The sequence below is a fragment of the Odocoileus virginianus genome, chromosome 26 (genome assembly GCF_023699985.2).
Source record: "Odocoileus virginianus isolate 20LAN1187 ecotype Illinois chromosome 26, Ovbor_1.2, whole genome shotgun sequence".
Classification (NCBI taxonomy): Eukaryota; Metazoa; Chordata; class Mammalia; order Artiodactyla; family Cervidae; genus Odocoileus; species Odocoileus virginianus.
This window is the reverse complement of record NC_069699.1, coordinates 45,405,619-45,433,093: the sequence shown is the minus strand read 5'-3', so window position 1 is coordinate 45,433,093 and position 27,475 is coordinate 45,405,619. Positions and strand designations below refer to the sequence as shown.

The window sequence follows — 27,475 nt, the reverse complement described above, 5'->3', positions numbered from 1 at the left end:
CTAAGGCTGAATTTTTATGCTACTTGACATTCACACTGAAAGATGAGGATTATTAGCCCCACTTCACAGCTCAGGGAACTGGGGCTCAGATAGGAAAAATGACATATCCATGGCCACACAGCAGAGAGTGGGGAAGCCATGTTGGTGTGACTTAGCTCGGTTTGATTCCAAAGTCCTTACTCTTAACTCTGAGTCACTGAACACAAGAGAGAAAGGGAAATGAGGGGAGAGGGGACAGAAATCCTTCAGAGCAAGAGAGAGAGACCAGAACCTGAGTGAAACACAGGGGCAGGACACAGAGGGACAAAAATTAGGAAAGGCACAGCTCAAACCCCAGTGCAAGACAGAGAGCTGGAGCAGGAGACCTCTGGAAGATGTGAGCTGAGGGACCCACTTGCCAGGGCAGAGGAGATGGAGCTGGGATGGAGGTAGGGCTTCTGAGCTTGCAGCTTGGATGGGGAATAACCCAAGACCTCAGGCCACCTCTCTCTGCAGGAAACTGTGAAACAGCGTGCCTAGATGGGCGGAAGGACAGCCTAAGCTTGACCTCTTAATTGGCCCTTTATCAATACTTAGGCCCCAGTCTAACCCCAGGTAGCAGCTTGTCACAAGAAGGGACTGTCAGAGGACCAGTTCTTGCAGAAACTGGGGGAGAGGGTGAGGGAGACCCAATTTCTGCCTTCTCAGCTCTGGGTCTGTAATCACCTAGGGGCTGACACTCATCAGAAGGTTCAGCTAGAAGTGGAATGCCTTCTTTCCCCACCCCCAACCCCAAGCCTGTGGAGCCTCCCACATCAGTAAGGTCTGGAAGAGAATGAGTCTAAGCCTCCATTCAGGGTCAGAGAGTGAGGGACAGAGTTTGAGGTAGGAATGAGGACAGGGGCCATGTACTCTAACCATTTTCAGTTTGGGGTTCAGATTCTAACTTGGAGGCCAAGTGTGAAGTTACAGCCCCTAAAGTAAGCAGGGAGCTATTGGAAGGGGTCGTTGAAAAGACATACTGCTGCTAACACACAAGATAGACCTGGGCAATTGGATCCCCGTCACCCTCTCCCTTTCCTTGGAAGAAAAGCTGTGATCAACCCAGATAGCATATTAAAAAGCAGAGACATTACTTTGCCAACAAAGATCTGTCTAGTCAAAGCTATGGTTTTTCCAGTAGTCATGTAGGGATGTGAAGCTGAGTGCCAAAGAATTGATGCTTTTGAACTGTGGTGTTGGAGAAGACTCTTGAGAGTCCCTTGGACTGCAAGGAGATTAAACTAGTCAATAATCCTCAAGGAAATCAGTCCTGAATATTCATTGCAAAGACTGATACTGAAGCTGACACTCAGTACTTTGGCCACCTGATGCGAAAAACTGACTCATTGGAAATGACCCTGATGCTGGGAAAGATTGAAGGCAGGAGGAGAAGGGGACGACAGAGGATGAGATGGTTGGATGGCATCAGTGACTCGATGGACATGCATTTGAGCAAGTTCCGGGAGTTGGTCATGGACAGGGAAGCCCGACGTGCTGCAGTCCATGGGGTCGCGAAGAGTTGGACACAACTGAGTGACTAAACTGAACTGAACTGAACTGAACGCTGCCTCCATTGTCCTTGAAGTGTATGATCTACCCACCATTCCCACAGTGAGAGGCATTTTCAAGGATGTAGCCTTGAGAGTAATGTGTTATTGAGAATATCTGGATGGTATATGTGGCTGAACCCCATTAAGGCTTCTATATAAACTTTCAAAATGCTGGCAAGCAAGTGCAGAACAGAGATCTACTTGTCTGTGGCTGCCCAAGACAAGCCTTGTAAATAAGTTCCCTTGCTTACTAAAGCTGCCACCTACTGATCTGAGGTAGTCTGCCTCTTCTGTCTTTTCTCGTCCTCCATTTACAGGGGGTGGGGTGGGGGGCACAGTTTATGAAACAACAGGAGCCAGGATCAAGACCTTGGGGTGGGTGGGCTCCCCTCAGTCATGAGGATGGAAGATCATGCCCGGAGCAAATAGACTGGGGTGAGTGAGTTCCTGGCAAATGTGCTGCTGTGTGGGACAACCCTACCCCTGCCCCAGGCTTCCATTATACCCAGCCTTGGGGAGAGGCACCATTTCCATTGAACAAACATGAGTGGGGCTCTCTGAGTTGGCGACATGGCAGATCTGTACTCCCAACTTCCCTGCCTATGTCAGACATTGCTAATCAATCACAATCTCTGCTCAATCTGGACTAGGGCTCAGAATCCTCTTCCTCAGACAACCTGTGCCAATTCCTCAGAGGTAGCATGTGAGATGCTAACCATTTGCCACCCTTGGCCCTGACATCCTGGAGTTTATCAAGCAGAGAGGGGCTGGGTAAAGACCACTTCACTGCTTTATTGGAAGGGGAATACACTCCGTCACAATGCAAGGCCCTGAGCCCAGCAAGATCTCGAGTTCGAGATGTAGCTGGTTGGCCGTGACTCTGTAGTAGCCCTTGATGAAACCCCGGGAAGTGCAGGAGTGGCACCTCCAGTAGGCCTGGATGATGCGGGCGGCACTGAGCAGACGGCAGTACCGCCAACGGATGCGCCACATGCGGACCCAGGACTGCAGCCTGACTGCTGCCCACTCCTTCCGTGTAAAGTTCTCCAGAGCTGCCCGCCGCCTGTTCTCCTGCAGCCGCATCAGCTTGACCCTCCACCAGCTCTGAATGATCCACACTCTGAGCGCCGCGTGCAGTAGCGTCCTGCGCACCAGAGTGCCCCGCCACCAGGCCTGAATCTTTACTGCTTCTGGATCACTGACAGGACGCTTATTTTGGGTTTTTGTGACCTAACGAGAAAAAAAAAGGAGACATTGAGAGGATATTCCCCACCCACTTCAGCCCCAGGATGTGCCACGAAGGGTCCCTGATACCCTATGAGCAATCACTCCTCCTCTGAACCTCAGGAGCACTGTGCAAGATGCTGGCTGGACCCACAGGCCAAGTAGGTGTCCTTTCTCGTTCCCCTCTGGTTAATGGGCATGGATACATCATATCAACCTCTGAATCTCAGAGCACCCATCTATAAAACGTGAGTATATGTGTCCTGGTTAGCCTGTATTTTTTTTAAATTAATTAATTTTAATTGGAGGCTAATTACTTTACAGTATTGCAGTGTTTTGCCATACATTGACACGAATCAGCCATGGGTGTACATGTGTTTACCATGCTGAACCCCCCTCCCACCTCCCTCCCCATCCCATCCCTCTGGGTCATCTCAGTGCACCAGCCCTGAGCACCCTGTCTCATGCATCGAACCTGGACTGGCGATCTGTTTCACACTTGATAATATACATGTTTCAATGCTATTCTCTCAAATCATCCCACCTCACCTTCTCTCACAGAGTCCAAAAGACTGTTCTTTACATCTGTGTCTCTTTTGCTGTCTCGCATATAGGGTCATCGTTACCATCTTTCTAAATTCCATACATATGCATTATTATACTGTATTGGCGTTTTTCTTTCTGACTTGCTTCACTCTGTATAACAGGCTCCAGTTTCATCCACCTCATAAGAACTGATTCGAATGCATTGTTTTTAATGGTTGAGTAATATTCCATTGTGTGTTTGTACCACAGCTTTCTTATCCATTCGTCTGCTGATGGTCATCTAGGTTGCTTCCATGTCCTGGCTATTGTAAACAGTGCTGTGATGAACACTGGGGTACACATGACTCTTTCAATTATGGTTTCCTCGGTGTGTATAGCCAGCAGTGGGATTGCTGGGTCATATGCCAGTTCTAGTTCCAGTTTTTTAAGGAATCTCCACACTGTTCTCCATAGTGGCTGTACTGGTTTGCATTCCCACCAACAGTGTAAGAGGGTTCCCTTTTCTCCACCCCCTCTCCAGCATTTATTGTTTGTAGATTTTTTGATAGCAACCATTCTGACTGGCATGAGATGGTACCTCATTGTGGTTTTGATTTGCATTTCTCTGATAATGAGTGATGTTTAGAATTTTTTCATGTGTTTGTTCTGGCTACCCAGTATTACATGGGTCAAGTTGGCCAACCTTAGGCCAGAATTCCATGATCAGAGTGTTATCAAAGTCCACCTGAGACTGCCCACCCTAACCAGGATCTATGACTCTTCCCTTCAGACCCCACATACCTACCGAAGAAATGGCTTCCTCTGCTATCCTGCCCTTTCATCCTTGGTTCCAGCTCCAATTCACAACCTGCTCTCTTCCTCTGCACTGTCATAGTGTTTAAAGTTTCCCCCATCCCATAAAATACTGCCTCTCATCTCTTCCTCATCTTCACTTCTCTTGACTTTCAAACTTTAAATGTTAATCAGCAAGCAAATATACATGCACACATGCTCAAACACACACAGACACACACCATTGATTAAACCCAGCTTCTAAATAGAATATTGGCCATTCCATTCCACAAACACAACTCCCACATTTGCACTCCCAGCCCCATGTCATCTGGGTGAAGGGATCATACTGCTCGTGATCTCTTATCAGCATCATCCACTCCCTTTGTTGCTGCTTTGTTCTCTTATTTAGCCTTTTTTAAAAAATGGGAAAGGGGGACAGATAAGAAAGAGTTTATTCATGTTCTTGGCTCTGGAACATACCAAAGACACTAGCCACACTATTAGGACATAAAGCCCGAAGACATCCAAGTCGGGGCTCCTCTTACCTCTGCCTTCTTTGATGTCGGCAATGGTTTTGAGGGTACACTTTTCTCCATCAGCCCCTTCTCCTGAGGCTCATTTTTAGTGTTTTCATCAACTGTCTTAGGCTGGTCTGTCTCCTGCAATCAGCAGATAGAGGAAAGGCAAGAGTGAGGCTGCTCTCCCTCTTTCTCCAGTAAGCAAGCCACACATCCCTAGTATACAGTACTTCCCAGAGTAGTCAGAAGTTAGGGGGAGTTCTCTCACCCTGAGATTTGTGGGGACATCCCCAAAATGCCTAGTGTGTCAGTCTCTGTCTTACTCACCATTGGTTCCACATGGATTGGGTGTAGATGGTTCAAATCCCCTCAGGTCTGTGTTCCTCTAGTCATGGCATGGGAGAAAAGAGTCAGGGTGGCAGACCTGTGATGTCATAAGGGCAGTTATGACTCAAGGACCAACATGGCTCCCAAGAGTTAAGCCCCCCCCAAAGAAGAGGCAACAGTGCTATCCATTCTCTTCTGCTGGAAACGGCCAAAAGCAAGACACTGGAAAGAGTGGCCCATTGACATAAAGGTGTATAAAGATAGTCATTAGTGACATCCCCAGTTGATAAAATCGGGCACTGATCTAATGGTTTATAGTCCATTTATACTATAGCCTATAACATAACTGTTGAAAAATAATTAATTTTATCTATATGTGCTGATGAGAAAGTGTATCCAAGATGTATTTGTAAGTGAAAAAAGCTGAACATCGTTATGATCCCATTAGATGAGATATAAAACCATCATTGGATGGGAATGGTAAAAAACCATCAAGGTGTATAATTATACATATATGCTATCAATGCAGATAAAGAGGGAGAAAGGTATGTACACCAAACTGCTACCAATGATTACCTTAGGAGAGAAGAGTTGAATTGCTGACCCATTCATACAATACAGGAGAACTCTGTGAGGCCCCGAGGACCAGCAGACCTGCTTTCCTTCCCCCTCAGGCTCTGGGGCTGGAAGCATATTCAGGGGGTCGATCCCATTGACACACTCACAGACCCCTTCCTTTCTTCTCTTCTTTCCACTCTTCCCTGAAGAGGTCTCCTTAGGACTTCTGCTAGAGGTGGAGAAGAATGGTAGAGAAGATGGGTGCTGGAGAAGGAAGCTCACCCCCATCACGCTCGCCCCAGGCCCCGTTCTTGAACAGTGTTCCCCTTCTGCTCCTCGGCCCCTAGGGCAGCTCCTCCCTGCCCACTGGATTGAGTCTGAGTCAGTCCTGGTGGCATTCAAAGCACCAGTATCCTCCCTGCCCCTAGGGTCACCACATTCACCAGCACCCCATGCCCTGACCTCTCTCCTGATTGAGTCTCCCTCCACCCTGGGACTCAGCTCCTTTGTTTGCCAGGGCTCCTTATGTGCAATCATGCCTGTGTCCTTAGAGTGCAGGGGCTTTAATTTCTCCCCTCACTCCTCAGATGCTCACGGATCCAGCTATGAGGAGCATGTGTTTAGTGACCATTCGTTTATCTCCTTTTATGAAGTATTGGTTTAAGTCTTTATTCCACTTTTATTGGGTTGCTTGTCTTCATTACTGAGTTGTAGAAGTTCTTATACTCTGGATATGAGGCCTTTGTCAGATACATGTATTGTAAATGTTCTTCTCCCCAGTCTGTGACTTTTTAAGTGCTGTCTTTTGATGAACAGATGGTTTTAATTTGGATGAAGTCTGGTTCTATCAATATTTTATACTGAGTGCTTTCTCTGCCCTAAGAAATCTTTGTCAACTCCAGGGTCACAAAATATTTCTCATGGGTTTTCTTCTAGAAGCTTTATATCAGCTTTGCTTAATTTTTGTTTAGGTCTATGATCCATCTTGAATTAATTTATTTTTGGCTATGATGTTAGATAGGAGTCAAGTTTTCTGTTCCATTGAAAAATACATTTCCTAAAAAAAAAAAAGAAGGAAAAATACATTTCCTTTCTGCATTGACTTAGCTTGGTACATAAAAAAATCAATAGACTGTGTAAATGTGAGTCTATTTCTGGCTTCTCTATTCTGTATCATCGATCTGTTTGTCTCTTCTTACATTCTTCTTACCTGTCCTGATTACTGTAATTTTATAGTTTTTCAAGACAATAAGTCTTGAAATTAGATAATGTATCTCCTTCAACTTTGCAATTTGGTATCAAGAATTTCACAACTTCTCATACAGTTGATTTCTGTATACCGTAACCCTTGAATCTTTCAATTTCAGGTATGCTTTTAATTTTGATTAACAGCTTTGTTAGAATGTATAAAAATGCAGATGCTATACAGTTCATCCCCTTAAAGTACATGGTTCAATGGTTTTAATTTTTTTAATGTTTCGGCTGCGTCGAGTCTTACTTATGGCACACGGGGACTCTGTTGTGGCGTGGGGGCTTCTCTCTAGTTGTGCTCACCAGCTGGGTAGTTGTGTGTGGGCTCGGTTGCCCTGCTGCATGTGGGATCTTTGTTCCCTGACCAGGGATCAGACCCGCATCCCCTGATTGGAAGGTGGATTCTTTTTTTTTTTTAATGTTTCACATACTTACCACTGAGCAAACGGATCCCTAGTGCGGAAACGCCCACAGCCAAACATTCCATTTCTCCCATAAAATACTTGTGAGTTGTTCAGACAGTGGTGATGTTCTCATTGCCTTGATTCCCTTAAGATGCACGTGAACTTGACACAGCATAAATGTTTGCCACTTCATATGAGAGACTCCTTGTATCCCCAGCTTGGATCTTCTCCTGCGTCCTCTCTTGGAGCTTTGCCTGATTTTATTACTAGTTTTCATTTGAATCCACTAGGGAATGGGATGATTGTTTTTGTTTCCTGGCCAGAAATCGCCTGTCTTGTGAGAAGACATAGCGAGGAGCAAATTTAACTGAACATAAGATAGGATGGCAGAGAAAAGACCGAAAGGTGGATTCTTAACCACTGGATCACCAGGTAAGTCTGTATCCGATGGTTTTTAGTATATTCACAGATACATGCACACAATACCATGAGTATCTTGCATGTTTGCTAAATTTCCTTATTCCTGTATTTTTTTGGGGGGGTAGACTAGGGGTGCCTGTAGGCCAGTTGGGGGATCTGGAGGTGAGGCATCCTCAGTGACATGGGCAGGCTTCCTGATGGAACCTGTGGTTAGTGGGATCTGTATCCTTTGATACGTTTTAAGCCCTACCTGCTGTTCTTTCAGCCCCTCCCCACCCTTACGTCAAGCTGGTCACATGTTTTAGGAATGAGAAACGCACACCCAGTGACCCTGGGGCTGTGATCTGCGGAAGTCCCAGGGCCTCACGATGACCAGGTGGGTCTGCAGAGGACAGAAATAGGCAGAGCCAGGAAGGGCCCACCTGGTATCTTTTGCCTGGTTCAGAGCTACAAACAGAGCCAAGGGTTTCTACAGGGGCTCACCTCACCCTCACCTGTGGTCTTGAGTCCGTCAGGGGTGGAAGACAGGAGAGCTCTTGAGCCCATTGGAGTGGGAGGTGGCAAGCACAGTGCAGCTCCCCTGAGTCACATGGCTTCGTATTATAAAACAGAGCAGTGAGCTCACTGCCTGCTCAGCTTCTCTGCAACTGCTGGACACTGCAGACTAAAGTCTTGATCCTCCTCCTCAATCCTGCTTTCCCCACTTTGTCTTCCTCATCTTCATAAATGTCACCACTGCCTACTATGTTGCCACCTTCATCTCGTTGCACAATCAACACATCAACAAGATCTGCTGACTTCTCCAAACACATCCCTAACAGCTCTGTCTCCTCGTTCCTGCCGCTGGGCCCTCTCACACCTCCATCACCCCTTACCTGATATTACTATAGCTTCTTAAGTGGCCACCCTTCTTCCTCCAAACCTCTACTAATTAATTCTCCACAAGGCAGCAAGTTATTTTGTCTTTACTGCGAACCAGCTCATTTTACGTTTTTGCTTTCAACCCTCTCATGGCTTCCCATTGCCTGGAAGGAAGGGAGGGAGAATGGGAGGGAGAGCCCAACTACAGTCTCAGCTGACCAAGGCCGAGAATAGAAGCCATAGGAGGGATTATTTTCAGTTTAAATTCCAAGGGCATTTATTTTCGTTCTCCCTGGGAATGTGCTAATGGAAAAGGGGTTTGTGGATTAAGGGGCATCTCCGTATTACTTGCAATATTGTTCAGGAGGTGTGTATCCCATCATTGAGCTCAATTTAAGGTGGGGACATAGGGAGTGAATTCTAGTAACATCCTCTGACCCATAACAAGATTTTCAGGGATTTGGTCTGAACCTGACCCTTCAGGCCCCAAGAGAATGAAAGGAGCAGCTCTGTCCAAAGGCGAGGCCTGGGGGGACTGAGGCGGCGGCAGGGGGGGGGGGGGCGCGGGGTGGGGGTCACTGCTGCTTGAGAACCACAGGCTCAGCTGTTGGACTCAAGGCATGAAAGCAAAGGTATGGGCAGAATCCTTAACATTCTCTTTCCACCAATTTTCCACTGAGGAGAGGCGGCTTCACTGCACTGCTACCTCTCCAGTCAAGCCTCTCCATCTCCTCTTTACTCCACCCCACAGCAGGAGCTGAATTATCAAGTGAAATCAGGAGAATGAACATTCCTTTGACATGCTTACCTGGCAGGGGCATTGCTCACAGGAGTCATGCAGCCTGGCTGTCATTGGGACCAAGGGCAGAGCTATTCCCACTTCTGACCCTTGCCCCCAAGCAGTGAGCAATGCAGGGTCCTACCTCCACCCCGACTCCCACCCCAAGGGCAGTCTGGCTCCTAAAGCTTCCTGACCTGACCTGGGTGGGGCAGATCAGACTGACTTGTAGGAATATGTCCATGATGATCTGTTGGGACAACAGTTTCTTTTCATTTTTATTTATTTATTTTTGGCCGTGCCGAGTCTTCGTTACTGTGTGGGCTTTTCTAGTTGTGCCAAGCAGGGACTACCCTCTAGTTGCGGTGCTCAGGCTCTTCATTGCATTGGCTTCTCTCGTTATGGAGCACAGGCTCTTGGGTGAGCAGGCTTCAGTAGTTGCGGTTCCCAGACTCGAGAGCACGGGCTCAATAGCTGTGGTGCACAAGCTGGAGAAGGAAATGGCAACCCACTCCAATATTCTTGCCTGGAGAATCCCATGGACAGAGGAGCCTGGCAGGCCACGGTCCACAGGGTCACAGAGTCGGACACAACTGAAGCGACTAAGCATGCAAGCATGCACAGGCTTAGCTGCCCTGCAGCATGTGGGATCTTCTCAGACCAGGGATTGAACCCATCTCTTGCAACTGGCAGCGGATTCTTTACCACTGAGCCACCAGGGAAGCCCCCTGATTGTCTTCTTTTCAGCCCTCAGTCCCCACAGCCAGCCCTTTACAGACACTGGACAGCCACAGCTTCTTAGCTGAGGGGTCAGTAGCTACTGACCCAAATGAGCCCAGAGCAGGGGGTGGGAAGCTGGCCTAGTGAGGTCACAGAGGACACTCATGGTCCAGGAGCCAGAAGCCAGCTAAGGGCCCCATCCCCAAATTCCCTGGAAAGGCTAAAGCCCCCTAGGCCTTAGTAAGCCATCTCTGCCCTCCCCACCCAAGAAGCTGGAGGAGACAAGGCCCAAAAGAGGAGACTTTTAATACAAAGAAAGCAGGGATGACCCAGGGAGAACTTAAATAAAGGGGATGGGTGTCAGGAGCCAGCAGCCGGAGGCCTGGGGGCCCTGCGGAGAGGGATGATGCAGACAGAGTTCCGGGCCTCTTTGATCCGCCACCACCGGCCAAGCCTGAGGGAGGGAGGGATGCCGCTGAGGCCAGGCCCAGCGCCCCGAAGTGTCCACCTTTGTTCCCACCCTCGCCCCCCAAGGCGTGCCTCATACCTGTGCTCCTGCCCCACCCCAGCCACCAGAAAGTCCCCGGCACTGGAGAACTTGAGGCTGTTGATAAAGCCCACCTGAGAAGAGGGAAGGACAACACAGTGAGATATGAGAAGAGACCCTCCACCACAGCCCTGGCATCACAGTCAAAGGTCCACCCTGCTCTGCCCTCTGCCGCCTGGGCCTCAGCCTCCACATCTGTGAAATGGGGAAAGGAGATTACAGGCCTTGCAGAGAGTTTGTGGGGATTAGGGAGACAGTGTGCACCAAGTATGGCCTGACTCCTGGCTCAGGGGACTCCATGACCAAGCCCTGAACTGCCACTCTGCCCTAGGCTGCCCCAAGTCCACACGCTAGCCTGACATTCAGCCCGGCACCAGTCATGCAGAGCCCATCACAGGGCCAGGCCCTCTGTGCTCTGCGCACACTTCCCTGCCTTGTACCCCAGCACCCAGGAAGGGCCTGGGGCTCCTTTGGGAGGGGAGTGGAGGCAGAGAAGGGAGAGGAAGAAGGGAGAGTTTCTGCAGGCCCTGTATTAGGAGCTGGGGCTACGAAGAGAAGTCACAGCTGGCCCTGCCCTGAGGAATCACCCTTCTGTCAGGAAAAGACTGGTAAGAGACTTTGGAGAGTGGTAAAGACAGGCTGGTATTCAAGCCCCACTCACCAGGGGGATGTCGTAGAGAAGGTCAAGCTGCCGGAAGCCCTCTCCACATTGCCAGAGCCGCACAGAATTGTTGTGGGAGCCTGGGAGACAGGGAGACAGTGAGCAACCCCCTCAGCACCCCACCCTGGGATACCCTCCTCTCTGCCCCGCAGGGCACCCACCTGTGGCCACAAGGTCTGTGTTGAGCAGGGCTGCCACTGCTGACACCCAGAAGGGCTGCTCCAAGCCCGGCTCCCCCCGCAGCCCATGGGCTTCACGCTGCAGGGCAAGTGGCCGCTTCTTGGAGAGGCCCCACAGGGCCACGGAACTGTGGGCAGGAGCAGGGTCAGTGAGAGCTTAGGGGCAGGGCAGAGGGCCACATGGCAGGAAGGGACCGAGTGCGCAGCTGCCACGCGGAGCAGACAGGTGCGCTCTCTGCCTCAACGTCCCCACCTATGCAAAGGGGCTGCTCCAGCTCCCGACCAGGGGGATTTTCTATGTGGCAAGCCCAGGGGCAGGGGCAGGAAGCAGCTCTTACCCGTCGTCTGCACCCGACACCATATGCTCCTCGTTGATGAGCTGGATGCTGTCGATGGAGCCCCTGAAAAAGGAGCCGTGAGGGGCATGGCCCAGCCTCACCCCCAGCCCATGCTGCCCCCCATGCTGGGCACAGCCAGCCGCCTTACTGGTGGCCATAGAAGACAAGCTGGGACTCCTCGGGGATCTTCCACACACGCACGGTCCCGTCCCGGCCCCCGGCGGTCACACAGCACTCCCTGCTCAGAGCATCTAGTGCTGCCACGGCGTCCTGGTGCCCGAAGCTGGAGCAGGGACAGACGGAGGATGAGGTCACCCGTGAACCTGAACACACGCGTGTGCATGCCCTCTCCCCAGGCACACTCACAGCGTCTCCACGTAGGAGTTCTCCGCCACATTCCACACCTTCACAGAGCGGTCATGGGACGTGCTGTAGAGCTGGTGGGTGCCTCTGCGGAACGCCAGCCCCTGGGGGGTTCATGGAAAGAGGGAAGAAGGGGACCTGGGCTACAGCAGGCGAGACAGAGGTCAGGCCCAGGGAGGACGCCCTGAAAAGCACGTCTTATGGCACAGGGAGCCAGCCCTCCTCCAGAGTGCTCTGTGGGGCTCTATGTGGAGCCAAAGGTACACTCACTTGCCCTTGTCAAGCAAGTACAGACTCCTCGGAGGCCTCCTTCTCCCTAGGCAAGCTCGACTCAATCTCCCCCAACTCTTCCCCATTGCTTCCCCCCGTTTCTGTCCTATACACCAAAGTGCAGGTTCTATGAGGATGAGGACCGTCTGCGTCAGTCACGCCATTCCCTGGAGCCCACTCCGGTGCCTGAGAAATGTCCACTAAAGGAGGCCCAGCTCCTTACCGACACAGCGTCCCGGTGTCCTGTGAAGGTGTACAGGTGCTGGCAGCTCTGGGCCTCCCAAATGAGAATGAGTTTGCTGCGGTCACCTGAAGCCTATGGGGACAAGGACAATGGCCAGAGGCACCCACTGTGTGCCCACACCTCTCATCCACCCCCAGGGCCAACGCAGCTTACCAAGTACTTGCCGTCAGAAGAGATGGCCATGCAGAGGACATGGGTGCTGTGGCCGGGGGGCTGCCCCTCGGCGCCCTTCTTGGCTCGAGGGATCACATGAAGTTTCCGTCCACTCTCCACGCTCCCTGGCACCAAGGGGAAGACAGATGCTACTAGGACTGGGGTAGGCGTCTGGCAGCCCCCTTCAAGGGCCCCATGGGACCGTGGATAAAGTCCTGGCCTCAGGTCAGAAGATCTGGCTCAGCCACTGTGAGCCCCTGGACAAGTCACCCCAGTTTCCTCATCTGTTAAGTGGTGCCAATAATCCCAAAGGGCAGCCAAGAAGCCCGGAAGAGAAGGGACAGGAAAGTGCTTGGGACTGATGGGGCAAGCTCTTCCTGTTACTACTGTGGGTGGAGGAGGCCAGCCCTTAGCGGCCAAAGTCTGGGAACCCAGGAGGACCAGGAACTCAATCCCAGGGCTGTGCGGAACCTCAAGCATCCTCTAGTCCAACCACCCACCTGGAGCATCAATTCCTAGTAAATCATCATCCTGCCTCCCCTCCGTCACCTCCGATGACGTGACAGGGAGCTCAGAAAGCTCCACTCCTGGGCAGACACTTCCACCATCACCCAGAAAACACCTCTGAGGGAGCAAACCTGCCTCCAGAAGCTTTCCCCATCAGGGCTCCATCTTCCCTGCTTATTCCCTCCTCCCCAGACCAGCCCTCCCAGATCATCCCTTGGGGCTGCACCCCCACCCAGGCACTCACTCACACTTAATAATGGTGCAGTCTTTGGCAGCAGAAAAGATGGCCAGGTCATCAGGGGTGACAACCAAACACGTGATAGACAGCTGGTGGCCCCGTAAAATTCGAATGTCAGCCGGGTCTGGGGCCTGGATCTAGGCAGGCAGGTGCTTGGTCACTGCGACTTGGGGCAGGAAGGCCCCTGTCCACACACACACACACACACACACACACACACACACACACATACACGCCACCCTTTCCCACCACACTGCCAAGAAGGAAAGTCAAACCCAAGGTGGCAAGGACTGACCCTGTCTGGCCAGGTGCCCACTGCGTTCCACAGCAGAGACCACACAGCCTGAGTCCCCAGCTGGGCCATCTGCCCACCGACCCGGGTGATTCCCTCCAATCTGACAAAGTGCCCCGTCCACTCACCTCCTTTGCCACTGACTTCTGCAGCCTGCCCCTCTGCTCGAGCTGCGTGGAGAAGAGAGGAATGAGATCCCAGAAGCAGACCAATCCCATCCCTTCCCTCCCACCCCTCTCCCTCCACACTTACCACATCCTCCTTCAGCCTCCCTGCCACCTGGTCCTCCTCAAATTCGCGGGCCTCAGCCTTCTCCTCCTCTGCGTAGGACAGAGGAGCCCAAGTAAACCCAGGCCAAGACCTCACTTTTCCCTTCCCATCCCAACCTGCCGCCTCAGTCCTAGGCCCTGAACATTTGGGCTGTGTCCCATAGAAGTTCAGGCCACCTTGGGCAAAGGCGGGGGGGAGGCCGGGGAGGGCTGGATGATCTCCTCCTGCCCACCCTCTAGCTTTGCTTATCAGATCAGTCTAAAGCCCCATGAAGCCTGGCCCGCCCGAGGAGGTCCATTAGAGCTCGCGGCCACCCTCCCATAGGGCAGCCAGCACCTGCAGCCCCGGCTGCCCACCAGGTACCTGCGTCAGTCACCCACCAGGGGGCACAGGCTGTGCCCCTCACCTGCCCAGCCCACAGGCTCACCTTGCTGCCTGAGCTGCTCAAGGTAGACCTTGGCCAAGCGCAGCTTCTTCTCCTGTGCGGTCTCCTCCAGCTCCTCTTCCTCCTCCTCCTCAGTCCTCCTGGGAGCTAGACTGTGGGCAGGAGCGGGCTGGGTTTGAGGAGGTTCGGCCTGCTCCTCTGGCCACTAGGACTCTGCCTCCTCACTGCTTTCCCTGCCACTTGACCACCTCCATCCCTGCCAGCCCTCATGGCCAGTGAGCACGCACACAGAAAACTGAAAAAATATGTGACTTACCAAACTGAAAGGGTCCATCCAAGGACCAACATAAGGGTGAAAATAGACCCCAAACCCAAAGACACAACTGTGAAATCTCTCAACTCCAGAGGGAAAGAGAAGGTTCTATAGGTCCAAGAAAAATCAGATCATGTTCAAAGGGTCAAGAATCAAAATGACTCCAGACATCCCTCAACACCAGCCCTGAGAGCAGGAAACAAAGGAGCTGCACACACAAGATTTGGAGTAAAATGCTAACCACTGGAACGGCATGCCAAATTAAACCATCAGTGATGAACGAAGATATTTTCAGGTGTACAAGGTGCCAGAGAATTGGTCCCTCCTCCTCCTTTTAAGGATGGAGGGTGTGCTTCCCTAACGAGAAGAGTGACCTAAGAATGGGGAAGGTGTGAAAGTGTTAGCTGCTCAGTCATGTTTGACTCTTTGCAACCTCATGGACTGTAGCCCACCAGGCTCCTCTGTTCACAGAATCCTCTGTGAATACTGAGAGTGGGCTGCCATTCCCTTCTCCAGGGGAGCTTTCCGACCCAGGGATAGAACCTAGGTCTTCTGCATTACAGGCTGATTCTTTACTGTCTGAGCCAGGCATGGGAGACATGAAACAGAAGATCCAAAGTGGAAAGCAGGTAGATCTCAAAACAAGAACCACCCCCAGACACAAGGGAGCCGCCAACCCAGATCTGACATGAGGAACCAAGAGGCAGACATATTGGGACTATCATCACCCCATCCTCACTGCTGAAGCACCATCCTCTACCCCAAGGATGGGATTCCAGCTGAAGCTTGACTGGGTCTGGCTTGATCTTGAGAAGATCTTGATTTCCCCTCCACACCCCTGACTTAAGATGAGTCCTATGCTGACTTGCTCCTTGGAGCTGGAGGTAAGTCATGGGAACTCAGAAGCAGAAAACCCAGGGCCGCCTGTTTCCTCTGATCATCTGCCTGCAGATATCTAGTCCCTGTCAGGTACCCTGACCGTTTCCAAGACTCGTCCATGACCTTGCCCACAGCTTCCCCAGAAGGGACATTGGAAATTCTCAAGGAAGCCAATGCCTCATGCTCTTGAGACCAGTTAGTACCCAGCGCCCAGCAAGTCTTCAGCCGACAGAGTTGGTGCTGCCCTTCTCTCATACGACCGAGGTCTACACATATACTCAGTTTATCCAAAGGAATAAATCTTTCTTTAGGGTTCGCACATAGGAGACAGAACTCCAAAGGAAACCAAGAGAGGCATACACCATTATAATTCCACTCATATAACGTTCTGGAAAAGGTAAAATTCTAGGGACAGTGGTTACCAGAGGGGAGAGAGAGAGAGGAACTGACTACAAAGGAGCCAGGGGGAATTTTGGAGGGTGGTAAAACCCTTCTATGTCTTCATAGTGGTGGCAGTTTATATGAGTCTGTTACAACTCACAGAAAGGTACACTAAGAAACAAATATCATTGTATGTAAATTACATCTGAATCAGAAAAGAAAAAAAAAAAAAAGGAGATAAAGAAAAAAGAAGGAAACCAAAGAAATTATTAACTCAGGTCAGGAATGGCAGTTGGGTCTTCTACGTTTCTGCACAGGTCTAGTTCTGGTGGGTGTACAGAGGTCCATCATTTCATCATTACTGTCTATGGTACAATTACATTTCATGAACTCTTCTGTAGCTAATAAATTTCACAACACATTTTGAAAACATTTATAAGTGCTTCACATGGGGCCTGGCACACACCCGCGATAACCTCAGGACCACAAAAAGTAAAGAAACTCCTGCGAGCAGGTTAACATGTACTCAATATTGAGAGGCAGAATTTCTAAAGCCAACTTAAAAAAAATAATAATTTAACATTTCAATTTATTTATTTTTTGGTTGCAGTAGGTCTTTGTTGCTGTGCGTGAGCTTCTTCTAGGTGTGACAAGTGGGGACTATTCTCTAGTTGTGGTGCATGAGCTTCTCACTGTGGTGACTTCTCTGAAGAGCACAGGCTCTAGGTTGTGTGGGCTCAGTAGATGTGGCACACAGTCTTAGTTGCCCTGTGGCATGTGGAATCTTCCCAGACCAGGGATTGAACCCATATTGGCAGGTGGTTTCTTAGCCACTGGACCACCGGGGAAGTCCTCTTAAAGCCAACTATTAAGGAAGGCACCGGGATTTCCTGGTGTGACAGCTTCCATTCCACAAGGTCAGGCCTGACACCTTGCTAGCCCCCTTTCAACTCTGCAGTATGTTTCACCCCCACCACCTGCAGAATGAAGGAAGCACACAAAGCCCTTCACAATCTGGATGCATGCACCACCTGCCCTTCCACCCTCTCCATCTTCCATTTAGCCCACTTAACCCCTAGACTTTTCTCTGATCCCTGAATGCCTTCCCTACCTCTCCATAAGGAAGCCCTCCTGATCTCTCCAAGCCTTATTTAAACTCCCCTTCTCTGTTCCCACAACACACAGCTCTAAGATACGCTTCCCATCACAACACACTGTCTTGACCTGCCTGCTCATCTCTGTTCTCAAAACAATGAAACTAGTGCCTGGCACTCTCAGTAACTGAAATTGTGAAAAACTAGCAAGCATTTCTTATATCCTCCCCTTGCCTGGAGTTCAGCTCCCTGTCACGAGCCAGGAAAGTTCAGCAGGTCTCCCATTGGGACTGGGGGTCCTCCCCACACAGAGACCCTGCAGAGAAGGAAATGACAGTTCTCAGGGTCAGAAAGTGGAGGAAAGAGTCAAGACCTGAGATCCTGGGTTCTGGCCCAGTTCTAGCACCCCTTCAACTGAGGATTCCTTCCATACATCATGGGTCCCAGGGTTCCTTTCCACTAGGTGGATAAAAAGAGCTCACCTCTCACTTTCCGAGTCGCTCGAGATCTCCTCATTCATCTTGCCGCCACCCTTGGACTTGCCCTTGTCCCCAAAGGAGTCGCCCTGGCAATTATATAATACGTTTTTGGTCAGGGGTCCCGACCACTCGGGCTCTGACCAAGAGTCCCTTAGGGTCCCTCGAAAGCCACTGGGAAAGGCGGTGGCCTCTGGCTCAAGTGAAAGGCTTTTCAGGATTTGACGTACGGAGAAAGGGACGAAGCTGACTCCAAACCGGGTCCCGGGGGTGAGGGGACCGGGGCCAGGACCCCCGGATGGGATTAGGGTGGTCCCAATAGGCGGGATAGACCCCCGCCTGCCAAAGAGCCATGCTCACCTTTCGCCGCCGCTTGCCGGCCCCCGCACCAGCCCCGGCCCCTGAGGCCGGCTTTCCCCTCTTACGAGCCGCCCCTGTCGCCAACATGCTGCCCACGGTGCGTGTTGCAGTCCGCCGCCGGAGAACTCACGTGGCGGCTAAACCCGGGCAGTCCCACCAGACTCCCTGCTGGGATAGGCTCCCACCGCCCTGTAGGTCCCGCCTCCCACAGCTCTATTGGGTCCTTGGATAGGTTCTGTCTCGCCCCCAAGCGCCCATAGGGTAAATGCATGTGGCCCCGCCTCCTAAAGCTCCTATAGGCTCCCGAGCCCCGGCTCAGAAGGTAAAGGAAGCAAGTCTTTTTCCGGGGCTTCCGGCCAACGACTGTGGCGCATGCGCCCCGCCGCTGACTGACGTCTGAAGAGGGGTCGGACTCCGAAGCCTTCTCTGTGTTTGCGCCCCTTGGGCGCTGGGGGGCGTCAGAGATGCAGGGTTCCTTTCCCTGGACCGTGACTCCTCCCGGTCAGGGGCGGGAGCCAGGGTGAGAGTCTGACCCCCTAGTAACGGGGGGAGAGGGAGCCAGGCAGTCCCTGGGAGAGGAAGGCAATGCCTGCACCTGCGGCCAAGGTCACTTGACAAACCGGTGGACACGTATTGCATGCCTCAGGCGAGATGTGCAACGCTAAGGGTGCATCAGTCCCCTGGGCTTTGGCTGTGTCCAGATCGAGTGTCCACCCATCCATGGGACAGGCTGCCCCTCCTCGGCCTGCCCAGCCTCTGACTCACCAGACTGGTGACCAAATAACTGGAAATCTACCCACACCCAGTTCATCCCTGCTCCCCTAAGGCTTACTTACAGAGGGTTGTTAGAACTGACTGCCTAGGAGGTACTGACCGGGTGGCCACCACTTCTCCCAGGTCCCTGCTTCTCTTAGGTGAGTGCCCTATGGCTCTGCCCACAGCCCTCGACAGGGCAGGGCAGGGCAGGGTGGGTGTGACTGGCTTTTTCCCTCTGGCAGTTCAGTGCCACTGGTCTAGGACCCAGACTGGCATCCCAGAAGTCTTGAGTCTGCTGGGAAGTTTCTGTGCTACTGGGTCCCAAGCTCTGGAGAGACAGAGCTGGCCTCAGGAGTGCTGCCCCCGGGAGCCACTGCCCACTCTCCTCCATAGCTGGGGTGACTCAGCCCAGCTGCCATGCCAGGTCCAAGTCAGCTGAGAGGGGGGAGGGACAGAGAGTGCTCTGCGAGGAGGAGCCCAGAAGTGGGAGGGGGGAGATTTTCCTTTCACTTTCCCTTCCACCTCTGTACACACAGGAGAGCTAGAGAGGGTGGAGAGCCCCTCTTCCTTAAGCAAACTGGGAAGACTGTACAGAGGCCGGGCCTGGCCCCAGTGACTAGAGAAAGGGGTGTATCCGGGGTGCAGAGATCTGGTTTTGGTCAGGGACCAGGGGCGGGGGGAAGTGGAGGCAGAGGGAGGTTACCAAAGGCAAACTCAGGGTGGTGCAAGTTGGTGCTGTGCCAGTCAGGTACAAAGTTTCAGGTACAAAGGCCGTGGAGGTCTGAGGGACTCCTCTGTGCCACAGAACAGCCATGGCTCCAAAGCGCAAGCTCCAAGTGCAGCATGAGGGTCCTGAGAAGAAGGGACGACAGGTGGCAGAAGAGGAGGACAGTTTCCGTTCCACTGCTGAGGCCCTCAAGGCCGCGCCCACAGAGAAGTGCATAGCCCGAGTGGACCCCTCATGTCCACTCAGCTGCAACCCTGGAACCCAGGTAAGCTGTAGTCCCCGGCCAGTCCCGATGCCTGCTCCCTCCTGGGTATAAGGACACTCAGACCTGCTCCCCACCCCCTTGGCTCTGGCCAGGTGGTTCCAGGCTCCCAAGAAAGCTGTGTTCTCCCGAGACCCCAGAGGTCAGGCAGAGCTATAGCCCATCAGATCCAGGCAGGTCATGTCTGCTCTTCAGACCACAGGGCAAGCCCCTGAGCTTCTCAGGCTTTCCCCTACCACATTTAAGGCAGGGTTCCCGGACAGGGCCTCCTCTGACACCCCAGTGCAGTCTGATTCCTGACAGCGTCCAGCCAGACACCCCAGGGGTGGCCTGAGCCAGCCTGCCCTCCCTGCACTGCACCCCCTCTGGCCACAGGTGCATGAAGACTACGACTGTACCCTGAACCAAACCAACATTGGGAACAACAACAACAAGTTCTACATCATCCAACTGCTGGAAGAAGGTGACTGCTTCTTCTGCTGGAACCGCTGGGGACGCGTGGTGAGTGCCACCCACCCATCCTGTGCCCACCTCCTCCCCACCTCTCCCTGCTCAGTGCATGCCTGCTGCCCCCAAGGGTCCCCACAGCTTACTCAGGCCGAAAGGCCACAGCCACTGACTGTGGCCCTGCCCCACCTCTGATGCCCAGGGGCACTTGGCACAGACTGGCACAAGAGGCCAGCAAGCATTTATGGCGGGCACTGTGGCTGTCGCTTCCAGGGAGAGGCTGGCCAGTCCAAGCTCAGCCGCTTCGTGTCACTGGAGGATGCGAAGAAGGACTTTGAGAAGAAATTTCGGGACAAGACCAAGAACAGCTGGGCAGAGCGGGACCACTTTGTGGCCCACCCCGGCAAGTATACACTTATCGAAGTGCAGAGAGAGGACGAGGCCCAGGAAGTCATGGTGAAGGTGAAGTGGTCAGGGAGGGAGGGTGGGCCTGGGCCGAGGGAGGGGACCACTACTGCCTGGCTGTGCACCCAGGACAGGCCTCGCTCTCTAGCCTCGACCTGCTCTGGCTGCAGGTGCCCAGCCCAGCTGCTTCTGCCCATATGCGTCCTCTACCCCTAGGTGGACGGAGGCCAAGTGAGGGCCGTGGTTCAGCAGGTGCGGCCCTGCTCCTTGGATGCAGCCACACAGAAGCTCATCACCAACATCTTCAGCAAGGACATGTTTCAGAATGCCATGGCCCTCATGAACCTGGGTGAGGAGTGGGGGGCAGGCAGGGTAGCAGGAGCCTAGGGGTGGCAAGGCTGCGAGGCGGTCTCCCCACTCTCCCCATCCCCCCAGATGTGAAGAAGATGCCACTGGGGAAGTTGAGCAAGCAGCAGATCGCCCGGGGGTTCGAGGCCTTGGAGGCAGTGGAGGCAGCCCTGAAAGCCCCCGCAGACGGTGGGCGCAGCCTAGAGGAACTGTCCTCCCACTTCTATACCGTCATTCCCCACAACTTCGGCCGCAGCCGGCCCCCGCCCATCAACTCCCCTGAGCTTCTACAGGCCAAGAAGGACATGTTGCTGGTGAGGGCTGGCAGGTTACAAAGCAGACAGAAGGGGCAAGGGAGATGGGGGACAGAGAGAAGGAGTGTAACGAGCAGGCCGAAGGACAGAGGAGGGGAAGGCTAGGCAGATAGATGGGGTGCGGCTGAATAGGTAAGACACACAGGTGGGGCAGCCATGGTCCTAGTCAGGTGGGAGGGCAAGGGAGGCTCAAGGGGACAGCCAGGCTGCCAATGCCCATCACCTTAGGTGCTGGCGGACATCGAGCTGGCACAGACCCTGCAGGCAGCCCCCGAGGAGACAAAGAAAGTGGAGGAGGTGCCTCACCCACTGGACCGAGATTACCAGCTCCTCAAGTGCCAGCTCCAGCTGCTGGACCCAGAGATGCCTGAGTACAAGGTGGGCTGGGCCCCGCAGAGAAGCCGAGCTAGCAGTGGGCACTGTTCCTCTGCCTGTCTGCCCTCCAGGTGCCCAGAGGGGTCCCTCGCCCTGGGCCTTCTCTCGCTGTGTCTCCAGGCCCTGAGGAGAGCCCTGGGGCTGGGGGACAAGAGGAGGTGGTCCACATGTCTCTTGCTCTTGACACCCAACTTCTGCTGTCCCTGCAGGTGATACATGCCTACTTAAAACAGACTAGCAACAGCTGCAGGCCCCCTGCTCTTCAACACGTTTGGAAAGTGGACCGAGAAGGGGAGGTGAGGGAGAGTCCCCCCATTACCACTACCTTCTCCCTGAGAGAGATGGCCTTGGCTTACCCACTCCTTAGGGAGTAGGCTGAGCCACTCTGACCAGTTTCCACCAGGCCTAGGTCTTGTGCATGTGTGCATGAGTATGTGACTGGCTGGGGGGCCCTTGGCCTTGGTTATCTCCTTTGATGGCAGACAGAGCACCTGAGCTTGGGGGGCATGACTCTCCTGCTTCCCACCTCCCCCCATCCCAGGGAGATCGGTTCCAGGTCCACGCCAAGCTGGGTAATCGGAAGCTACTGTGGCATGGCACCAACGTGGCCGTGGTGGCTGCCATCCTCACCAGTGGGCTCCGCATTATGCCACATTCTGGAGGCCGTGTTGGCAAGGGCATCTACTTCGCCTCAGAGAACCGCAAGTCGGCTGGCTATGGTGAGGTGTCCCTGGGACGCTGAAGAGCACGGGGCCCAGTGCTTGTCCAGTTGGTTGTGGACCCAGGAGAGGATCTCTTGGATGCTTACTGACTTGAGAGCTCAGTGGGGAATCCTGGCGGTTGGGGGACTCAGGAGGCATCCGGTGGTCAGGACGGCTTCCTGGGGGAGACGATGTGAATAGGATGAAGGTGCCAACCTGACCTGGGGAGGGGGTCGGTGAAAGAGGAGCCTTTGAGGTAAAGTAGCCCAAGGGTGGCACAAAGCTGGGAGGCTGCAGCAGGTCAGCATCTCTGAGCACAGCCTGATAACAAAGCTTAGAGAAAATGCCTGGTGTGGATGGGGGGCTTGGGGCCCAGGATGATCAAAGGAACCTCTTCAGAGAAAGATGGGGAGTACAGTTGAACCTGGCTGCAGCCACAGGGAGGGTGGCTAAGGTCAGAGGCTGCTGGGAGGCTGTGTTCCCATCCAGGCCAACTATGATGGGTGCCCACTCCAGGGCAGTGGATGGAGGAGGAGAGAAGCCAGGAGAGGAGTATGTGAGAGGTGGGATGGGCAGCATGTGGGAAAGGGTGGAGGGTGTCTCTGATGACCCCCAAGTTTCTGTCCAGAGGTGTCCTCACTGAGCTGATCTCCCTATACTGGCTCCTCGGTCCAGGTTGACCGCATTATTGGAGACCACCACCTGCCCCCACTCAGGAGAGTAAGGTCGGAGGAGTCATCTAAGAACAGATGAGGCTGAAGGTTGCTCAAGGCCTGGGAGCCCACTAGGAGGGCAGAAGAGCCTAAGAAGGAGAGGAGGGCGGCCTCAGGAGATCTTTGCAAGAGGATCCCAGGATAGAGGGTGAAGGAGGCCAGTGGCAAAATCAGCAGAGCAGGCTAGAAGAGCCTCTGCCCCAGATATGGTCACTGAAAAGCCATTACTGGCCTTGGTGAGGGTGGCAGAGGCCTGGCCTCTGAGCTGAGAGGAGAAAAGAGGCAGGAAGGGACAAGGAGCCTGGAGAAATGGTGGGAGGAAGGATGGAAGAAGGATGACCACTTTTCTGGGCCTGGGCAGCAAAGCCAAAGGAGATAACAATGCAGCAGAGAGGGGCCCAGGGAGTCAGGCAGAGGGCCAGTCTGCCTACCCTGAGCCTTCCTGTGTCCCCCAGTTACTGGCATGTCCTGCGGGGCCCATCACATTGGCTACATGTTCCTGGGTGAGGTGGCACTGGGCAGAGAGTACCACATCACCATCGACGAGCCCAGCTTGAAGCAGCCACCCTCTGGCTTTGACAGTGTCATTGCCCGTGGCCACACAGAGCCTGGTGAGTCTCAGGGAGCTGGACAGGCCTAAGGATAGAGGTGAGGCTGAGATGAAGCAGGATGCTTTCAGGGAGAAGGTGAGCAGGAAAGGGACTGTGAAGAAGGACAAGAAGAAGCCGGCTTCCTCACCGTAGTCCTTCACTTTGTCATTCAACATACGCTCACTGATTCAACAAATCATTCCTGGGCATCCAGGAGGGCTTCAAAGAAAAGGTGTCATTGACTGAGCGTGGAAAGATGAGCAAGCATTTCCCAGGCAGAGAAATGGGGGAGGAGATTCCAGGCAGAAGGCCCACCCTGTGCAGCAGTTTGGAGGTTGGCTGGGGGGAACGAGTGGGCACTCCCTATGACAGAAGAACATAGGGGGTAGGACTCACTGGTAAAGCCAAGGACCAGTGGCCCTTGGGTCACCCATGGCCTTTGCTGTGCCCTGCAGATCCAACCCAGGACACTGAGCTGGAGCTAGATGGCCAGCGAGTAGTGGTGCCCCAGGGCCCGCCCATGCTCTGCCCAGAGTTCAGAAGCTCCAGCTTTTCCCAGAGCGAATATCTCATCTACCAGGAGAGCCAGTGCCGCCTGCGCTACCTGCTAGAGATTCACCTCTGAGCTGTCCGCCCAACCCTCCCGCCCCCTGCCAGGAGCTCGACCATCATCCTCAATCCCATATCCACTTCCTGCTCTCACATCTCCCTCCTGTGTTCCAGTGATCCCCTCTCCGTTGGTTCTGGCATGGCTGTGGCCTCAGTCTCACCTCCTAAGGTGATAGGTGTGATGGACTGCAACACGAATGCAGCAGCCTATTCAAGGCTGTGTAGTTAGAGGGGCACAAACTGAAAGTGGGTGGGTCCCACATCCACCCAGGCCATCTACTCTGACCTAACTGTCCATCCAAGAGAGGTGAGATGATGAATTTCCCTGGCGGTCCAGTGGTTAAGACTATGCTTTCACTGCAGGGTGCACAGGTTCGACCCCTGGTTGGAGAACTAAGATCCCACAAGATGTGTGACAAAAAATAAATGAATAAACAAGAGAGGTAGGCTGCACGTCAGGCATGCACAGGCAAGTTTATTAAACATTGTATTGGCATACTCCCTGGCCTCTGCTTGTCTGTGCCATAGCTGCACCAGGCCCGGGCCTCCTTGCTCTCCAGGGCAACTCGCCACACCGCACAGCATTTCCAGCCCCACTCCAGGGAGTGACCATTCACACTCACAGTCATACACACACTCCCACCCACTGTGGTCACAGTCTATGTTGGTCCTTACAACAACTGCCCTCCTCTGATCATTGAGCCTCTGAAAGGGACCCTTCCCATCCACCCAGAGCTGTTAGTCATGTGGGGACCCATCTGGTGATTCTTCAGTCCAGACATAGCCAGGCAAATCAAGCATTTCCCATGTCTTGCCACCAAACACCCATGTGTGTCTTTTATCTATTATAAATGAGTTGAGAATATTTGTGAGGGGTTCAACTCTGCTGTCATGAAAGGAATGATAATTATCACCCCAGGTTACTCTGTCCACAAACGAGGGGAGCAGACACTAGACAGCAGGTCAGGATCCAGTGCTGGGTCATACCTGCATTTTTCTTTGGTTTCCTTTAATCTGAAACCATTTTTGAGCCTTTTCTTTTCCCTCCATAACTTTTGACACTCTTGACACTCCTAAAGAGTACAGGTCAGTTGTTTTATAGACTCTCTCAGTTCACGTTTGTCTGATATTTTGCAATAATTAGAGTCAGGCATTGCAGTTTGGCAGGAACATCACGTGAATGATATGTCCTTCGTGTACTATATCAGGGGGGACATATCCCATCCTTGGTGATGTAACTTTGATTGCTCAAAGTTGTGTCCACCAGGTTGTTCCACTAGGAAGTTATCATTTCCCCCATTTGTAATTGATCAGTAATCTGTGGGGAAATATTTTGAGGTGTAAATGTCCCATTCCTTATCAACTTTCACCTGCTAGCTTTTACATACATTTAGTGATGATTTTTACCTGAAATTGATGATTTTAATGAATTTTTGCTAAGATGGTTGCAAATTTTTATCTAATTCCATCATTTCTTCTGTATTTATTAATAACAGTCACCTTTCTTTCCTTATTATCAGTATGGACCTGTGGGTTCCGATTATATTCAGTGGGTTCCAATCCATTATGGTTACTGTTTCGATCCTCAGATTGTCCCTGCTTTGGCCAGCAGAAGGTCCTTCAGGCTAACTTCTGTGTCTACACCATTTTGTGAGCACTCCCCTATGTTCTGGTTATCACAAGATGTTCCAGGCTCATCTTGTACAAACCTAGAATCAGCCATTTCTCCACAGGGGTTCCCTAGAGCAGGGGATGATATTGAGAATCCAAGATCTGGGCAGAGGTATGCTCTATGAAATTGCGTGTCATTGCTTTTAAGTCCTGGTAGCAAAGAGGACTAAGAAATATGTACATGTAAATAAACATATCTCACTCTGTTTCTCCAATTCCATTGTGTCCTTCCATTCTTCCCCAAATCTATAATTATACTCCCTTCCCCTATAGTCAGAACCTTGGTTCACATCAACCTCAAATAATTTACTTATTTGCTTAATCCCACACAAAAGCATTTTCAGAATTGCTGTACCCATAACCATTGTGAAAAACAAACTTGCTAAGTAGAGTTCAAGATTTTATCAAACCTATTCAAACTAACTTTTTTGTCTTTAGACTGAAGGTCAATGGTCAAAGCAACAATTTGAACACAGGTTCAAATATTACTTGGATTAGTTATTTATTTCTCTTCATCATGGTGGTTATTCATTTGAAATGTAGGTACATTCATTTGTTTCTATATATATTCACTTTTAGGGGGCTTTCTCATCTTTATTTTTATTTTTTGCAACACAGAGACCATTAATATGGTCCTCCAAAGTCCAGTCTGTCCAAATCTGTGCTCAGAAGAGTGTTCTTCTCCTAGCCCTCTCACTCCATGCTCCATGCCCACCAACCTACTGTAGTTTCTGGTTTATCCTCCCTGCATTTCTTTTTGGGAAAAAAAAAAGATGATAAACTACAAAATGTTTTCACTGTTAATTTAGTTGAACGATTTTTGAGGGAGAATGCACTCCCCAACCCACCATAGTCCCCATCCCTGCCTATTGCCTTCCCCAGGCACTTGTTCTCATCTGCTTTCCCACCTGGTCCTGCTGAGTCCTCCCTAGGCCCTACAGGCCTAACTGGGCAGTGGGAAAGCCAATGCCCTCTCCTTCCTCTGAACCAGGACCTCAGATTCACCTCCTAGAGGCAAATACCCACATGAAAGTTGTGGTCAGGTCCAGGAAGTAGTGACTGTGGACAGAGCGTAGGAAGCAGGTGACCCAGATTCCAGGTACAACTCAGCTGGGTAATCTAGAACACACGCCTTCCCTCTCTGAGCACCAGTCTCATCCAAATAACAGAGACCTGGACCAGGGCCCTTCAAATTCCAGCAGCAGGTGAGTTAAACCCAGAGATCCATGCCCTGTTGTCTGCCACCCTGATCCATGCCGGTGCAGACTGTGTGTGTGTGAGGCACAGACACAAGCAAGGCACAGATAAGATCCCTGCTACCAAGGGGCTTGCATTCTAGTAAAACAGGCTCTAAGCAGCACGTGCGTAGATATGAAATACAATTTCAAGTAGGAAAAGGGCCAGTAAGAAAAATAAAACAGGGTTAAAGAAGTAGTGATGGGAAAGTGGAACAATTTTAGGAAGGATGGTCACTGAAGGCAGAGACCTGAATTAGGTGAGGGCGAGCCATGAAGAAATCTGGGGGAAGGGTGGAAGAAACAGCACATGCAAACTTCCTCAAGGGAAAAGGAGTTTGACATGTGGGACCAACATAAAAACTGCATGGCTGTAAGTATGGGAGGCAAGGAGGAGGCGGGTGAGGTCAGAAAGGTGAG

At 52.2% G+C, this 27,475-nt stretch overlaps 3 protein-coding genes across 7 annotated transcripts; 1 reads left to right on the top strand and 2 right to left on the bottom strand.

Annotated features, from left to right (window-relative positions):
* Nucleotides 1-2,343: 2,343 nt before the first annotated feature.
* IQCF1 (IQ motif containing F1) lies at nucleotides 2,344-5,734 on the bottom strand. Its single transcript, XM_020874241.2, has 4 exons — nucleotides 5,537-5,734; nucleotides 4,961-5,057; nucleotides 4,661-4,774; nucleotides 2,344-2,801 (listed from the first exon to the last, which is right to left on the bottom strand). The coding sequence occupies exons 2-4, from the start codon at nucleotides 4,961-4,963 to the stop codon at nucleotides 2,355-2,357; spliced, it is 564 nt and encodes a 187-aa protein (XP_020729900.1). The 5' UTR covers nucleotides 4,964-5,057; nucleotides 5,537-5,734; the 3' UTR covers nucleotides 2,344-2,354.
* A 4,505-nt stretch (nucleotides 5,735-10,239) lies between these two features.
* RRP9 (ribosomal RNA processing 9, U3 small nucleolar RNA binding protein) lies at nucleotides 10,240-18,084 on the bottom strand. The gene is made up of 15 exons (XM_020874225.2): nucleotides 17,903-18,084; nucleotides 17,549-17,631; nucleotides 14,442-14,551; nucleotides 13,997-14,064; nucleotides 13,873-13,914; nucleotides 13,463-13,589; nucleotides 12,708-12,832; nucleotides 12,534-12,626; nucleotides 12,044-12,144; nucleotides 11,826-11,960; nucleotides 11,678-11,740; nucleotides 11,322-11,467; nucleotides 11,161-11,240; nucleotides 10,500-10,573; nucleotides 10,240-10,406 (listed from the first exon to the last, which is right to left on the bottom strand). Exons 1-15 carry the CDS (start codon nucleotides 17,987-17,989, stop codon nucleotides 10,313-10,315), a joined length of 1,428 nt encoding a protein of 475 aa, XP_020729884.1. The 5' UTR covers nucleotides 17,990-18,084; the 3' UTR covers nucleotides 10,240-10,312.
* Nucleotides 18,085-18,286: 202 nt separating this feature from the next.
* Nucleotides 18,287-26,035, top strand: PARP3 (poly(ADP-ribose) polymerase family member 3). 5 transcript variants are annotated; one of them, XM_070455994.1, is made up of 11 exons: nucleotides 18,287-18,422; nucleotides 19,464-19,650; nucleotides 20,023-20,148; nucleotides 20,368-20,556; nucleotides 20,716-20,848; nucleotides 20,935-21,161; nucleotides 21,390-21,539; nucleotides 21,746-21,832; nucleotides 22,078-22,255; nucleotides 23,406-23,561; nucleotides 23,996-26,035. In XM_070455994.1, the coding sequence occupies exons 1-11, from the start codon at nucleotides 18,367-18,369 to the stop codon at nucleotides 24,163-24,165; spliced, it is 1,659 nt and encodes a 552-aa protein (XP_070312095.1). In that variant the 5' UTR covers nucleotides 18,287-18,366; the 3' UTR covers nucleotides 24,166-26,035. The 5 variants fall into 5 exon arrangements, with proteins under 5 accessions (XP_070312095.1, XP_070312096.1, XP_020729880.2 ...); XM_070455995.1 differs by lacking the exon at nucleotides 18,287-18,422 and adding an exon at nucleotides 18,430-18,569 and having other exon boundaries at nucleotides 19,469-19,650; XM_020874221.2 differs by lacking the exon at nucleotides 18,287-18,422 and adding an exon at nucleotides 18,430-18,569.
* The last annotated feature ends 1,440 nt before the right edge of the window (nucleotides 26,036-27,475 follow it).

Coding starts and splice junctions, on each gene's coding strand:
- RRP9 (XM_020874225.2), bottom strand. CDS start 17,989: ATGTTGGCGACAGGGGCGGCTCGTAAGAGGGGAAAGCCGGCCTCAGGG. Junction 11,961..12,043: donor AACTCCTACGTGGAGACGCT/GTGAGTGTGCCT, acceptor TCCCTGCTCCAG/CTTCGGGCACCAGGACGCCG. Junction 11,741..11,825: donor CTTGTCTTCTATGGCCACCA/GTAAGGCGGCTG, acceptor CTCCTTTTTCAG/GGGCTCCATCGACAGCATCC.
- PARP3 (XM_070455994.1), top strand. CDS start 18,367: ATGCAGGGTTCCTTTCCCTGGACCGTGACTCCTCCCGGTCAGGGGCGG. Junction 22,256..23,405: donor CCGCAAGTCGGCTGGCTATG/GTGAGGTGTCCC, acceptor TGTGTCCCCCAG/TTACTGGCATGTCCTGCGGG. Junction 23,562..23,995: donor CCGTGGCCACACAGAGCCTG/GTGAGTCTCAGG, acceptor TGTGCCCTGCAG/ATCCAACCCAGGACACTGAG.
- IQCF1 (XM_020874241.2), bottom strand. Junction 2,802..4,660: donor CGACATCAAAGAAGGCAGAG/GTAAGAGGAGCC, acceptor TTTTCTCGTTAG/GTCACAAAAACCCAAAATAA.